Source organism: Euleptes europaea, chromosome 1, assembly GCF_029931775.1.
Source record: "Euleptes europaea isolate rEulEur1 chromosome 1, rEulEur1.hap1, whole genome shotgun sequence".
Classification (NCBI taxonomy): domain Eukaryota; kingdom Metazoa; phylum Chordata; class Lepidosauria; order Squamata; family Sphaerodactylidae; genus Euleptes; species Euleptes europaea.
Genome location: NC_079312.1, coordinates 73,394,072 through 73,411,277, shown reverse-complemented (window position 1 = coordinate 73,411,277; position 17,206 = coordinate 73,394,072). Strand labels below are relative to the sequence as shown.

At 37.6% G+C, this 17,206-nt stretch overlaps 1 protein-coding gene across 3 annotated transcripts in view; it reads left to right on the top strand.

Annotated features, from left to right (window-relative positions):
* The window catches only part of DOCK3 (dedicator of cytokinesis 3), a 209,864-nt gene that overhangs the window by 128,087 nt on the left and 64,571 nt on the right, over positions 1-17,206 (top strand). For all 3 annotated transcript variants that reach the window (XM_056855260.1, XM_056855269.1, XM_056855252.1), the window contains exons 23-26: positions 1,718-1,888; positions 7,852-8,044; positions 14,268-14,395; positions 15,051-15,197. In XM_056855260.1, the coding sequence (XP_056711238.1) occupies positions 1,718-1,888; positions 7,852-8,044; positions 14,268-14,395; positions 15,051-15,197 (639 nt within the window). The remainder of the gene's footprint in view (positions 1-1,717; positions 1,889-7,851; positions 8,045-14,267; positions 14,396-15,050; positions 15,198-17,206) is intronic.

Genomic DNA, 17,206 nt, shown 5'->3' with positions numbered 1-17,206 from the left:
CACTGTGTTCAAAATAACACTTGATGGGTGAGTTTGCTAGTGGGCCGAGCATTGTCTTCAATGAAATTGTGTTGTTTACCTAGACAAAATTAAAACTTTTTGTCCTGGACTGTCCAGTTAGTAATCTTAGGGTAAGACTTTTCTCTTTACAATGTAGGTGTCACAAAAAAATCCTCAAAGATCTTTGAAATCATTAAAGGAAATAACTTTTTAATCTCTCCATGAATACATGTGAATGAATATTGCTTGTTCATTAAAAATAGATAGTTTTCAAATGGCTACTTTCATGCTGAGTTTGTAAGGCTACTGGCAAATTTTTCTCAGAGAGCTCAAATGCTAATTTGTGATGAAGCCATTTTTCTCTTGTTTGTTGGTGCGAAGGAAGGTCTGAAAAATGCCGTATGTGTAAAATCAATGTGTTTTTCCTTATGTTTTTTAATGCATTCCAGTTTATAACAGGAATTTAAGTAGTGGCTTCCCATGATCTGTCAACCTTGAAACCTTCAAGCATTAAGTTGTCAGTAAAGTGAAACTTACCACCATAACATCAGTCCCCTTGTGAGTAACCAGGGGCCTTTGGTGCCTGTGTGATATATGGTCAGAGAGTTTCACGAGAGGAAGGGGTTTGCCTCTTATGTAGAGTAGTATGTGCATGCCAGGGAAGCAGATGGTCTATTGCCATCCTACCCATTTAGTTTCCAGGCAAGGATATAGCAATAGTGTACTTTTGGCTATTTACATATACCAAATTTTCCTTTTGCTTTAGCTGAATACAGAAAAATGTGAAAACCTTGGATCATATCTGCAAGATCACCTCCTATGCTCCATCATGATAGCTTTGCTCATCAGAGCAGGGCCTTCTGCAGGTTGCAACCTGCAAAATCAACAACTGCCTATAAATAACATAACCTAAATAAATAGAAAATAATAAACAGTAAAAGAGAGGGCCTCTTTAGTGAGAAAAGTGATGAAGCCTGAGACATTTGAAAAGATCCAAAAGCGTTTGGTTGAGAGCATGGTCTGTGGGTCTCATTTCTTTGTCTTCCTCTTTCAAACAACATAGACAGCCTCTTGTAACCCTAACCCCAAACAACCAATTCATCTGGGCCACACTAAACCTTCCTTTTGCTTGCAAGGCTCATTTCTTCACTCCTCATTATAAAGGCACTTCAAGCAGGGCTTTTGAGGATTTGCACAACTTCTCTCTGCCTCCCATTCCTCATCTTCATCACAACCTCTCAACCTGGGAGGCAATAACATTGGACTCAGTCCTTGCCATCATCAGACTGGGATATACAATAAGCTGGAAGGGAAAGGAGCAAGTGAAGGGTGGGCTCTCCTAAAACAAGAGCTCTTGTAAGCTTAAACCATAATTATTCCAACAAGCATGGTAGGTGATCCCAGAAGGCATTGTTCATCAGAGATGAACAGAGAACATGTTGAGCTAAGGAAGAAAATGTTCAAGAAATGGAGGGAAGAACATAGCTCTAAAGAAGAGTATCTGAGGGTTGCTAGGCACTGTCGGCTTTTTGCATTCACAGGGATAGTAAATTAAAAAAAACTTTCACTTTACTGACTTCTGATTAATCAGATGTACAGCCTATTTTGAAAATGAAAAATCTGTTAATCGTTTGCCTCATTTTTCCCCTCTGGCTTTTTCTAAAGCTCCTTTACTTCTCTTTTTCTTTGTTGTACTGTCCTTCTTCTGCTCCTTAAGGCCTTGGAATATCTCTTTAAGTTTATTGTGCAGTCTCGGATCCTTTACTCTAGAGCAACTTGTGGAATGGAGGAGGAACAATTCAGAGCCAGCATCCAAGAACTTTTCCAGTCCATCAGATTTGTGCTCAGCCTGGACAGCAGGAGCTCAGAAACTCTCATCTTTACACAGGTAAAAAATATTGTATATTTCATTTCTGACTCTGAAAAAGCAAATACGTTTTTTCATGAGAGTGTGATTTTGAGGAGTAACTCCATGCAATTCCCAGGAAAAATATTTATGCATAGTTGGTCTACATAAAGTTTAGAGATTAAAAGCTGCTAGTCTACTTTATGGGGAAAAAAGTTTGGCAATTTAGTATTTTGTTAGATATGCCTCTTGCATTCCCTTGACTGTTTCTTTTAAATGTCTTGCTCATATTCATGTCTCAGAATTGATATGAAGGAAGTGTAATTGGTTTTATAATCACTGCAAAGAAAGAGTAATTGATAGTTACTCAGAAATATATGGTATCTGTATGCTGTTAAACTGTTAAACTGCATTAACCCTCCCAAAATAATCCTTTATGTAAACATGTGTTAAAAATTTTACACCCCATTATCAAATTCAAATAGCCTTACTTCCATCTATTGTGTGTGGGTGTAAAGTGCCATCAAGTCACAGCCGACTTGTGGCGACCCCTTTTTGGGGTTTTCATGGCAAGAGACTAACAGAGGTGGTTTGCCAGTTCCTTCCTCTGCACAGCAACCCTGGTATTCCTTGATGGTCTCCCATCCAAATACTAACTAGGGCTGACCCTGCTTAGCTTCTGAGATCTGATGAGATCAGGCTAGCCTGGGCCATCCAGGTCAAGGCCTTCCATCTATTAGCACTTTGCAAAGTCTATGTAGATAAAAACAAAAACATGGATGCTGTGAAACATACCACTGCAATAGTTGATCTAAACCAGGTTTTTATACGTGATAAATTTTATATATATGATATAAATTGTATGCATTCAAACACAACTGTTTTGAGGAGAACCCTCTTTCTGAGATGATTTGTGTAATGGTGATTTAACAACTCTTGCATATCTGCATATTAAATAATGAATTGCATTTAGCATGTCCTGTTTGTAAACTAGGGAACATCTTAATACATCTGGAGTGAGAGACGCCCCAGCATTGATTAGCAGTAGTAAAAGCAAAGAAATAGTCACTATAAATACATGTTTACTGCTGGCTCCTGAATGAATCTGGAAGAAAACTTCCAAATATATGGGATTTCTGATACCCTCTGTTGACTCTGAGGTTATTTATTATGACCTCTTAAAAAAGAAAAGAAAAAAAGTTAATGCTTTGTTGAATAAAATAATATAAATATTGGCCTCCTAATAGTTCTAATCAGGAGCCCTGTGGTGCAGTGTTAAGCTGCAGTACTGCAGTCAAAAGCTCTGCTCATGACCTGAGTTCGATCCCGATGCAAGTCGGTTTCAGGTAGCCGGCTCAAGGTTGACTCAGCCTTCCATCCTTCCGAGGTTGGAGAAATGAGTACCCAGCTTGCTGGGGGTAAAGAGAAGATGACTGGGGAAGGCACTGGCAAACCACCCCGCAAAACAAAGTCTGCCTTGGAAACGTTGGGATGTGACGTCACCCCATGGGTCAGGAATGACCCGGTGCTTGCACAGGGTACCTTTACCTTTAATAGTTCTAATATCAAAAAACTGTTCACCAACCCACATATTTCTACATGGGTAGAAAATCATCCAAAATTACTAAATTCTTCAACAGACTTTCAAATTAGAAACTGGAAACTAGGAAAAAAATCTTAAAATTTTATATACAAACCTATATCCTTCTAGGAATTGCAAGCTTTTCTTTTGTGATTGTCATTACTTAAATAAAACAATATATGGGCTGTATTCATACATCACACTGAACTATGGCTTCTTTAAGCCACAAGTTCTACAAACTCTAGTCGATTCGTTAGTCATGCAGTTTTTTGCTCCCTCCCCCTTCTCCCTTTCCTTTTAAATTTCCACGGGAGAACTGAAGTCTCTGAATCATGTTATTGTTTGGTAACGCAAGCTGAGAGGGGGTGTGTAGAGACAAGCCAGAGGGAAGGAAGGAGGGAGCATATTTAGAAAGCACCATGAACAGCTAAATGTAGTGGGAATGGCAATGTTTTCTGCGGATCTGTGCTTCTGCTTCTGCACTGCCCTCTTAACCGTCTGCATACCCAGAGGGATTTCTGCATTCAGACACCACAACAGACCACGGTTAGTACAAGTCATTACAAAATGTGGTTTAGAATCCCAATTCAGCACTCACTAACAAACCACTTTGTTGGACAATTTGCATTCGACATAACATAAAACCATCATCGTCAGTATCCCTCCCCATTTAAGTCTCCCTCCCCATTACTTTAATCAAACCATGGTTTATAAATTGTAGTTTATCATGATGTCTAAATGCAGCCATGTTGTCTGATACTGTTAAATAGCTGTGATCCAAGAGTGTGCATGTACACAGCTATAACAAATGTGTTCAGGCTTTAGCAAGTAAAACTCTTGGCATACATAAAATGCATTTCTGTGTCAGCCAAGAGGATCTTCAAGTAATTGTAGAGCCTCATGTGAATGTCTGGCATCTTCACTGAATCACCACTGATATTTGTAAAAATGTTAATATATGTTTTGAAAGAACACAAAAGTAGCTATTCAAAACAGATGCCTTGTTGGAGCAACTTATTTCATGTTTATTAAGCCTAGATATTTTTCAAATAATGATCTACAGAGTAATGAGGGATTAATCACATAGTTGGTGACAAATAATTGGTTCTCATAAATACAAGAGTTTCTGCTTAGATTAAATATATATGGTTATTTCTATCTGTATTTAAAACTGTACTGCATTACTGCATGAGAGAATGCTACATAATAATATACATTGAGTTGCCTTAAAACTAAGCTGCTAGAAGTAGACAAAACGATTTAGTAAGTGTTATCAATACTCTTCATTTAAATATAGCTATTCAATGTTCTGGTGTTTGCCACTTTCAGGAACTAAGTAGTAGTCAAGAAGATAGATCCCTTTAATGATTGTCTTAGGTAAATGCTTCTGTGGTAAGGGTTTCCTCCCAAACTCTGTTAATTATCTTGATGAAAGTGGTCACAGTGCAATATGAGGTATTCAGCTACAAAATCTTTGATAACTGCCTCCACAATCAGGTGTTTCAAAAACAACCTCCTTAATAGAGCCTTAGCGAAGAAGACTCCAATACTGCTACACATTTAGGAAATATTTGTGAATGTGGGAAGCACTATATATATATTCAAAAAATGTTCCTTAAATGTGCAGTAGTTTTAGACTCTTCTTGGCAGTTGCCTTGTTAATGAGCATATGATTTAATCACTTGATTAAGGAAACAGTTATCCAAGATTTTAAGAAATCCGCTGTTCTTTTTTGATATTATAAGGAAGAGAATGTGCTTAATTGCTTTATTCTCTGACCGCTGACTTTGATTTCCCCCCCACAATTGACCTTGGTTACTCGAGATTATATATTTATACAACATAGCCTGTTTAATACTTCAATAGTTTATGTTTTTGTTTCCCATTTGCCACTGTGTTGCCCCTTGCTCCTAACTGCCCCATAGGCCCCTCAGCCTGGAGGACAGGTGAGCGGAGCTGGGACATGTGCCCCGCAAAAATGTGGTGGTACTTCAAGGCCATCGTTTAATTCTGTAAGTAATTAACCCCATATCCTGCACAAGTTTTCATCATAGATGTACCCAGTGACTGTTCTCCCTGTTCTTCCCCACCTAATCCATTTTTCTGCACATAGAATGGAAATACACCACACAACTCAGTATTTGCAACTACGAGGTGATTGTCAAAGCACTAAAAATTAAATATAAAAGCTCCTCTGCATGTATCAGCTTGATTATGAGAACTAGTGATTAGAGAGAATTTGTTGGGCATCATCCTGTAGCACAAAGATTACTTAATGACATGGTAATAAAACAGCTATAAGTAAAATAATGTAAAAGAATATTGTAAAATCAGAGAGATCGAATCTGTGTCAGATGTCATTGTTAGTGATAACTAAATATTAATTTAACACATGAATCAATAAGGAAAATGTTTTGGATTGGTTTCGTTTTTTCTTATTATAGTCTGTTTTTCCATGATGATGGCATCAAATAGCAATGTGTTCTCTCTAATTACAAGTCTTCTGGTACCTCATTCTCTAAACACATACGTCACTGGAGATAATGTCACTGTATAATAGCTGCTGAATATTGTACTAATATGGACTAAATCTAACAGGCTTCACGGAAAAATGTACCAATGATATAATTTAAATAAGATGACGAGGATGAAATGACAGTCATTGTATATTTAGATGTTATCTTGTTTTACTATGGTTATGTTTTTAATATTCTGCTTCTGAATTTTCAAGTCATTTTGAAACAATATAAAGTGTATAACAGCACAATCCTAAGCAGAGCTACACTCTTTATGTCCATTGAAGTCCATGGGTGTAGAAGGGTATAACTCTTCTTAGGATTTTACTGTAAAAGTGTATTATGAAGTGACAGTGTTCACCAAACCTTTTTAAAAACCTCCACACATGTTTCAACCAAACCAAATAGGCTTTTCCCCACTTTCTTTAAATACCTTAAAATAAATTTAACATTATTAACTGTGTTCTAAGTTGCATGTCCCAAGACCTTGAGAGAACTAAAAAAGACAGTATGGTTTTCCTTACAAAGGTTATTGTGAAAAGGAACAAGGACTGCAAATAAGTTTCCATAGTTTTATGTAAATGACATTGAGCAATAATTTTTAATTCAAATGTCCTCCAACATGACACATTTTTATTTTTTTATTTATATAGGTTTGGTTATGATTGTTGCTGTTTTAATTCAAGTTTTATGCTGTTTGAAATGTTATCTACCCTAGACCTGGCCTGGCCAGGAATGAGGGTGTGTTATAAATTTAAATAAATAATAAATAAATGTTTAGTACATGTTTCTCCCAGCGACTTGAGGCGTATTACAGAAATTTTTAAAAATTCACACAATAAAAAACTATAAAATTTCCACAAACATTGAAACTTTGCACACTATTTGCAGGTTAAATTTAATAATTTCTTTGGGAGTTCACTTAACAAGACTTTGACGAACTTTATAAATTGTAGCACAGAATTTGGCAACCTCACTAGTTAGGTATGGATTCTCATCCGAAACAAGCTTTCTGATCCAAAGTTTGTCAGAGTATCCTGAAATTTTATCTGCCAGAGATCGAATTAGTTTAAAACGTGCTTCCTTATAAAATGAGCATTGGAAAAACACATGTTCCAGTGTTTCGACTTCGCCAGAATTACATGGGCAAAATCCCTCTAAACTTGGATTCATATTAAATCTCCCCTGTAGAACTGCCGAGGAAAAGTGTTCTCTGTACACGCTCTCTTTAAAAAAGGTTCCCATGGAGTGACATTGCGTCACAGTGAGTTTACTAGGCATAGATCCTAGTATAGATTCTGTATCCATCTCAGTGGTAAGTTCAGGGAATGTCAAGCTAGTGATGATACCCTAGTGCTGCAGAAGAAAAGTAAAGCGAACCTTTTGTATGATTTGATGTACTTTTCCCATGACCATGTTCTTTGTTAGAATTACATCGTAGTGTTGCAGTTAAGAGGCAGACAGAATAAATAATTAAAAACAACTTTGAGGAAAAGTTATACTTTATTCTTGTCTTTATCAAATCAGAAACCTAACATAACAGTCCCAGTTCCACAAAAATACTCAGTTGTAAAATCAATCACAAATAGATAGAACAATCTGGCATTCTTTTGATTCTACCTACAAATTGAATTTAAAGATCTTTTATCTTTTTAAAACATACCGTTCTCATATTATCATGGATTACTGTGGCAAGACTGCGAGATGGGACCATGAGTCCATATGCCAGCTATGCTTTATGTCCTACAGACTGCATGGTGTTATAAAGGTGGAGCCTTAATCTGGATTCTCTTCTTTTTCCAGATGTACCATCACTTATTGATGTTTCACACAAACCTGTAAATTTATATTCCTGTTGCACCAATACAGATCTCAGTGGTCTCATATTTCTTCATGTCCTTTTCTAGGCTGCTCTGTTGAACTCTTTTCCTGCCATTTTTGATGAGCTACTGCAGATGTTTACAGTGCAAGAGGTAGCAGAGTTTGTACGGGGAACCCTTGGGAGCATGCCCAGTACAGTGCATATTGGTCAATCTATGGACGTAGTTAAACTGCAGTCTATAGCTCGTACTGTGGACAGTCGCTTGTTTTCTTTCCCAGGTAAGAGGCATTAAATCTAAATGTACAAAAATGTGGGCAATATGAGGATGGGCTCCACATTATATGATTGGGATACCACAGCAGAAAACTATAAGTGATCTATAAATGAAAAGTATTATAGAAAGAGAGTTTACTTGTTAATGTGCAAATAAGTGATAATACAGGAATGCTGTTAATGAGAGTGGATAATACAGGAATGCTGTTAATGAGAGTGGATTAATACTCAGTGTTAATCCAATCTAACTGGGCCACACATGCTCAGAGTTTAGGTGAAAGAAGAAATGTTTCTAAATATATATAATATTTCCATCCTGTTTTTACATGGGGCTCCTAGTGTTTTCCCATGCTGGTTACTAATAAGGTCCACACCCACTCTGCTCTATTAGTTCCACAGCATCAAATGCTCTCAGACTATTGATTGGATCACAGGAAGTTGGTGGTGATGTTAGTGCTGAAGCAAATAGGCACATACCACAAATAATAGCTAGAACCCTTCTCTTACTCCAGTTCTCAAGGAATTTGAGGAATCTCAAGAAAAATCACAAGTTTTCTATTGCTCAAAACCTCTTATGTTGGATCCTGCCTAGTTTTCTATATTTGCAGGGTTGGGCAATTGTCACCCATTTCCCCGCTCCAGTGGAAGACTTCTGATCTCCCCCAAGTTATTTGTAGGATCCCCTATCCCCGATGAGCATCACTTTGAGGTAGCATTTGGGGCTGCAAGGGGGAGGTGGGGAAGTCATGCTTATGCTGACTGTAAATCTTCCAGCAGTGAAAATTTCAGGTAGGAGCAAAGTATGGTCTACTTACTGAAATTATCCCTTGTTGTTAGAAAACAACTAGTGCAGAACTCAAATGATAATAGATCTATGGAATGATATCAGAGCAGAAATAAAGACTCATCTCTAATTCAAAGCTATGTTTCTCAAACTTATTGAACAAGGTCCTTTAAAAAAACATTTCCCTTTCTGAGCCCCCTACCTTTTACCAGTTATCTCTTTGGTGGATAAATTTATCAAATCTTCACATGTTGTTAGTTCCATGCAGCCTTCTACTGAAGGGTTAGAAAATAATTCTGTGGGTCTAAAAATCTGCAATTAGAGTTCTAATCCAACAGTACCAATAGAAGAGGTCTAGAACAGGATCTCTCCTTCTCTCCTGGTTACCCACCAGGGAAAGTAGCCAGGAAGAGCTACTGTGGCCAGAAGCAGTGATGTTTTCCCTCCTTTCTGCATCTTCCACAGCTAGCATAGCAGTTTTAATGGTTGCATAAACGTCTAGTGCTGGGGTAGAAGAGTCTCTTACCCTGCCTGCTGTAGGATCCTTTTCTTCCTTGGAGCTTTGTGCTGCCCCTCCATGCATCTCAGAGACTCACTCAGATTGAGAATCACTGTTTCAGTGAAACCCAGATTCTTCTATCATTGTATTTGGTAATTTCAGTTTTTACAATCAGAAGCATCATAAGAGTAGAACAAAAGAGCCCACACTCTGCTTTTTTCTCTGACTTAGAAAGTGTGACATGCCCTGTGTACCTGGGACCAGGGTGTCTTAAGGGGGTGTGGATTGGGGGAACATGGCTCAGTGGTAGAGCATCTGCTTGGCATGCAGGAGATCTCCGATTCAATCCCCAGCATCTCCAGTTAAAACGATCAAGTAGTAGATGATGTGCAAGACAGGTCTTGCCTGAGACCCTGGAGTGCAATTGCTAGTCTGGGTAGACAATACTGACCTTGATTAGCCTGATTCATTATAAAGCAGTTTCATGTCTTCATGTAGTAAGGTCTTCCAGATTATATACCTTCTGATCATTGAGATTTTCAACCGAAGACTTGCTCTGTGTGCCCCTGTTTTTCATCAGAGATCTTGCTTTGTCTGCCTCAATCCTCAGAGAAGAGCTATAATAGAGTCAGGGCTTTTCCTGTTGTGGCACCCTGCTGTGAAATTTGCTTCCTGCATTTAACTGTCCAGCAGTTACTTTTTTGAGTTTTAGGTGTCAAATATTTGTTTTCCTAGCTTTTAATGTTTATAAATTATTATTCTTTTGGTTCTGTTGCCTTCTTTCTTCTGATGCTGTAATTATTATTAGGTTGGTACTGATAAAATGTTGATGTCATTGATTAAATTGTTATATAGATTTTTTTTGCATTTCTATAATAGACTGTGAGCTGACTGATAAACTTTTGTTGCAAGGCAGATTATAAATACTTTAGATAATAGTAAGTGGGAAGGAAAAGGAATGTCTCATCAGACAGTATGTGATGCTATGAAAGAAGATGTCTTCTGGGAACTAAAAACAATATCAGAGAGGCTTAATAGTAGTTATCTTTGTTTTCAAACCTGTAACTGAGGGTGATATAGAAATATTCTCCATGTTCCTTGTTTGGGCTTCCAGTGTGAGGGCCAAAGCACATATAACGCTAGAGCTCCATGGCTGCAATTCCATGCATGTAATTTGGCCCTACAAAAGAAGCTGCAGGACTTCCTGTAGAGCGTTTGGTCCGAGCGCCATTGTTTCCTGGGGGCTCCCAGGAGACACCAAGAGTCGTTTAGATTCGGAGTGCAAAAAGCACTCCAACTCGGTCTTAAATAGTGGATCGGGAAGCAGGAAATTCCCCTGCAGCCTTCAAGAGCGGTTTGGACTCCCATATTCTCTGAGAGAGCTTTTATTAAGCCTCTCTTAGACTTGGAAGTTGTCCCCGCCGGCACATAGGGGCCACCATTGCCACGGACGACTCTTTGGATTATAGGCTTTGACCTCCTCTATACATTAACATCAAATCTATGAAAAGAACAAGAAGCCTCACCTTTGGAAGTCAGAGTGAGTAAAAAGACACTTTTTGCCTTTATCTTGATTGAGAAGACCTGAATGACGATACAAACACCTACGAAAACCGGCGACTCCCTGCCCAGCGTAACGAGACTTTTAAAATAAACAAATGCCATTAAATGAACTGACTAAGACCTTATCAACTTGATCAGTGAGTAGACGCAATAAAAGGGACTTTTGAATGACTTTACAACTAAATGCTTTGAGGGGAGGGAGACGAAAACCTTCCCCCCCCCACTTCCGGCTTTCTTTGATTCAATGTCCAGCCACGTCGCCTCTTAAGACCGGAAGATAATAAGAAGGGCTTTGTTACCATCGAAAAGACAGGGCAGATTGGAAGACTTGAAGTGAATCTCCCCGGTGTAACCATCAAATCGTTCCTACCACTTAACCACCGAGAGGAGACGACGCAGGGTCTATGATACTGCAGTTTCCTGTCTACTTTCTTTTCTTTATCTGTGCTGCTTTGAAGCGTAATTGAGGATATCTTGAAAATTACAAAGCCTGCTTCTATATAAGAATACAAGCAGATATGTCAAACAAGAGGATGGAAGAGATGTTACTCAAACAAATGGACATGTTTGCAGTGCAACAAGATTTAGTCTTTGAAAAACAACAAGCGCTCTCACATCAAGTATTTCAACTAGCTGAGGTGATGAATATCCTATTTAAATCAATTAATGGAAAACTGGACACAATTATTGAGGAGATCCACGATATGAAGACCCAAGATATGACAACAATTATGTCAATGGAAAAAAATGACAATGAATTAGAACAATTTATTTTTAAAGAGGTAGCTGCAAGTGACCAGCTGGCAATGAGAGAGAGCAACATGAGAGAACTCAATACCTCTACAATCTACTTGTCTGAGTTACTGCTGACAGGAGGAACATTATTATCCCAAGAAAACACTTCCTGGCAGCCAGCGATGGAGGGAGACATGATGAAGGATTTTACCAAGAAGCTGCTGGAAATTTTAACAAGAAGCCAATGGATACAATCACTGGGATCTTTTTTTACATTTTCAGAGGCCAGAATTGCAGCTACTATATTGAAAAACGGGGGGTGGGGATTGGGAAATAAAGAAGGACTGGCAGATCCCCTCCCAAAACAAGATAATGGCTAAAATGATGCTTATTTTTGGGGTGTAAGGGAGCCACGGTGGATTTACTTTGATGAATTTCTAATGGGAAAATTTGTTTATGTATTGATCTAATCCCTTTATTATAGAATAATAGAATGTTATATAGAGACAATGATGATAATATTATAACTAGGTAGGACTTGAAATTGCTTATAGAAGTAGTATAGATAGCTTAAAGCAAGTCTGTATGAGAGAAAATAAGGATTAGAAATTAATTTGAAATGCAAAAGTGTTAACCAGTAGAATTAGTGACTGAAGAAGATGCGGGGAAGTCACATATAGTAGATAGCATTGAATATTATAGATAACATATTCTCAGTAATAGCAATGAATTTTTTTTGTTACAAGCAGTTACAACTGAATATATTGTTGAGATATGTTTATTTTTGTTGAATTGTAGAAAATAATAAAAATAATTTAAAAACAAAAACAAAAGCAGCTGCAGAGAGTGCCTGATCTAGATTGGGGCTGTGGTACACTTACCCCTCCAACTACCCGTGTCATTTCCTTGGTGGAAGAAAGCCTTTGCTGGGTTGGTTTTAAACCCTGGTGGGCGGTGGGGGGGGGGGGAGACAGACACACAATATACACCAAATATAGGTACCTGTTCTTTTGCCCAAGTGGAGGTTAGAACAGTTGGCAGGCATTTTACATAGAGGAAATAACACAGGGAAAAAATTAAATCCCTTGTTTCCCACTCTGTGGCCCCAGTCCCTTTTCAGCTACCACATAGTTGCTTTTTAGGGCTAAATTTCATGTCTGAAGTTCCAGTTGTGGAATTCAAACATCACACAGTTAGTTGGTCCTGAAAAATTGAGGCAAACAAGTTCACATGCATTTCCTATCTTGAAAATAGCAATAAAGATGCCAACAGTGCAGTCTTATAGAGTTATCCTAGTCTAAACCTGTTGATTTCAGGGAGTTTAGACTGGAGTAACTCTGCACTGGATTGCACTGTAAGTCATCACCAGCCTGAATTCATACAATAAGCTTTGATTTCCTATGTTAATTGCTATTATTATTTGTGGCTCAATAGTCATTTGCCAATGCCACCTATTATACTATCACTGCATTTAAGGATTAGCAAACCACTTCAAAGGCTTGTGGCCTTTGGATCACTCAAGCTGCTGCAGGAAGCAACATTCATTGAACAAAGTGCAGCAGAATATTAATGCTAGTAAATTAAAATCTACACACATTACAATTTCATTCACAAGTAAAAATTTTATACATCCCTTTTGAGCTTACAACAAGGTCTAAAAAATTTTATTATTATTTTAATAAATATTTTTATTGGTTTGTAATAATAAATAGGGATACAGGAAAAAAGAAAAGGGGAGGGGAAAACTCGGTTAAACAACATGTGATATGAACAAGAAGATACATAATTCTACCCCCTTATAAAATTCAAATTACCATCATTTGTTTACATAATATATTTAATCGTCAACTTAACTTTCATAACATTTATAAGATTTTATTATTGTTTTTTGTTTTTAATATATTCATAGAAGGCGTGCCATTTGTCTTTATTTGATCTTTGAGTATCTGTTTGTAATATTTCTGTTAGATGTGCCATTGTTATGAATTCATACGCTTTGTCAATCCAAATTTCAATTTTTGGAATTTTATCTGTTTTCCACAGTGATGCTAACACTGTTCTTGCCGCTGTGATTAGGTATTTTAATATGATCTGTTGGTCTTTACTGCATTCATCCGGTATTTTACTCAGGAGGAATAATTTAGGATCATATGTGATAGGTTGACCAATTATAATTTCTACGTTCTTATGAATTTTCTTCCAAAATTTCTGGACTGATGTACATGTCCACCAACAGTGATAAAAGGTGCCTCTAGCTTTACCACACTTCTAACACAAACCAGATGTCGAGCTGTTCATGTTCTGGATATCACTCGGCGTAATGTACCATCTGTGCAACATTTTCAACCAATTTTCTTGGATCCCTTGACAGAGGGTGAATTTGAGATTTCTACGAAATTAATGCTTTAGAATTAGAATCTGCTTGAGTTTCATGGATTGCACTCAAAATCTGTTTCCTGGCAGCCCTTAATTAAACTGGCATATTGTTTATTAAAGGACCAGTTGAGAAGTTTACAGCATATCTATCTGTTATTCATGATAGCTATTCACCTTTCATGTGCATGCTTTTGAATAAAATCAAGACTTCATATAGTGATGATTTAAATGTAATTCTCAAATAATGTTGTTTGTGATATCCCCCTTCTAGAATCCCGACGTATCTTGTTACCTGTGGTTCTTCATCATATTCATCTTCACCTGAGGCAGCAAAAAGAGTTGCTGATTTGCTCTGGGATTCTTAGCAGTATCTTCTCCATCATCAAAACTAGCTCTGTGGTAATCTTTATGTCTACTTACTCATTCTAATGTCTTATCCAAGCAATGAATTATGTAGATTATCACATAGAAAGCTGTTTGTGATAAATTTGCCACAGATGTGAATATAGGTTGAATTTTTTAGTTGGACTTGGTCATGTATTCATTATTGTGGCAGCTGTGCACACATACCACAGTGATTTTAATGGTGGAGTCTATAGACATTTGGGTATTAGTATAGTATATCTCTCTCTCTGAGATAGGAAGTTTGGTATGGTGTGAGTTAACTACATTTACAGATAAAATTTTATACATTAAAATTTTTCTAACATTAATAGAACCATAAATATTTGTAAATTTTTGCAATATACAGCTTTTTGAGTATCAAATTGTTAATAGATAATTGCAGTGACATTTGATCCTGTTGAGTTCAGAACACTCAGGAGCCAGGATTGTGGTTTTAAATCTTTTTGTACTGACATTTATTTTTGGGAAGTATGTTTGTGTACTTCAACAATCCATTATTATTTTTATCTCTATCCCTGAATCCCACATCCAGTTATTTCTTCTCTTAACAGCTAATGCCTCTTTTCTCCTTAGACATGTGAAAGATGTTTGCCTTCACATTTCAGTTCTATGGAATGATAACTGTCTGTGTTCTAACTACTTACTATAGGAGACGGATGTAGCTGAGGAAGTAGAGATGATGGTAGAGAGCCTCCTGGATGTACTTTTACAGACTTTACTTACTATCATGAGTAAATCGCAGTCTCAGGAGGCGGTAAGAGGACAGCGTTGCCCACAATGCACAGCTGAAATCACTGTTAGTAACTAACAATCAGGTTCTATTTCCTACTTATCTAACCTACTCCTCCCCTCCCCCATCTTCATATTCACTTAATTACCATCTCCTGAATGAACTTTGTCTCCTTCAAAACTGAGAAGCTTGAAACCAAGTAAATTTAAGCTCAGCAGTAAGGCTGCTGATCATGTAGCTACTCAAAAGGTCTAGCTTTTAAGATCATATTATTATTGTTTTACAGATAATCTGCTCTCATAATTGAAAATCATCAGTGGGTGCCTCAGTAATGTGCTAAGTAATTACCTACTGAATGTTCCCAACCATACACCTATATCTGGAAAGATTCTGCTCTGTTAGTTCTGTTTCCTCACTCTGTTGAAATTACGATCCCTTTCTGGATAATGTGTTGCATGCTGCTTAGGATATAGAAACATTGTCTGCAATGCAAATATATTTGAGACTGGGCTGTTTCCATTTTTCCTGAGCAAAAAAGGGAATGGCATTCCTTAATCTATGAAAGGAGACAAAGCAAGTTCTCACACTATTTTTTCCTGTCTTGAACTTACACTTTTCATGTTTTCTTAACAAAACATTTTATATACAGTATTAATTCACAAAATAGGTATTCTCTGTTGACTCATAAATGGGAACAAACTAGGACTGCCATGTTTTCTTCAGGTCCTGCTTTTATGTGTTTAACACCACCCAAAACTTAACAAATAAAGCAGGTGTTGTTTTTCCTTATGTGGAAATGTGACAGGACAGGCTGTTTTTACCATTGCAGTGTGAAGGCCGTGGCCAGAAAAAGGTGACAATCCTAGACCATAACAAGTTATTAATTAAAATATTAATATGTTGCCTTTCCTGCTGACCATGTACATAGTCTGCCAAAGCATGACCCACCTGCATTTTATCAACTTGCATGATATATTCCACAAGTTCCTTTTAATAACAAAAGTATGCTTAATCTATCTTTGTGAGTTAGGCTGAGTCTATGTGAATTAAGCACATGGCTAGGGGAGATTTGATAACCTCTTGTCATGATAGTGTAAATGGCATCAACCAGAATATTCTGAAATTCTGCTGCATCTTCTTTACAAAGAGGAAGATGGGCATTAGAAGACGTTTATGGACCTCATAGAACAGGGTTAGGCAATCTTTCCCCCCAGTGCCAAATAAAATGCAACATCTAGCTGTGAGGATGTTTGTGTGTTGGCAAACAAAAGTGTGGGGGGAGACCCAAAAAAAATGTGTTGGCAGCGATGGCTTCTAATTTTCAGAGAGGCAGCAACACGGTACATGCACCTAGCATCCTCTGAGCATTCTTATCAACAATGATTCACTTCTGCACAGTATAACACCAATCATTGCGGTGGTGGGCCAGAAGACATTTTGGTTGGTGACATCTCCACTCCAAGGCTAAAAAAAAAAGTCACAGAGCTGTGTTCCGGTCCAGCCTGGTTCTACAACATCCCTGCTCTTGGGGTGGAACAACCCTAAAGGTTAGGAAAGAGTTATCAATCTCATAATGGCTACAGAGGCAACTTCTCAGTCCGGATCATCTTGGTCTGTAAAAAATGGAGGAATTAGTATATGGGGCAGTATGGCTTAGATGCCACTGCACCACAAAGCCCCAAGTCTGTCCTAAAGGCATTAAAGAAGGCTTTCCACAATACACCAGGTACCTCTTGTGTATCATTATTTAATCCCAAAAGCTCTTGTTGAAGGACTCATTGAGTCCTGTCATCATTGTGAAGAAGTTTTTTGTTAGGGAACTATTGTTTTACCTCTGCCACATCTTTCTACCCGTTGCTGTATCACAAAATGGTGTTGAATGCTACAACTTTTGGAATTGGTAGATGTTGCCAGCACAGGAGCATCTGCATTTACTGACTGATGCTGATGGTAACCTACTGGGTTCATTTGTATCATTGCCACAGTGTCAAGGTCTTCGTTGTATGTAGTTCTACACTTATTTTTTAGTTTAACAACTTGCTGGATCAGAAGCTAAAATAAACCATTTTAAAAAT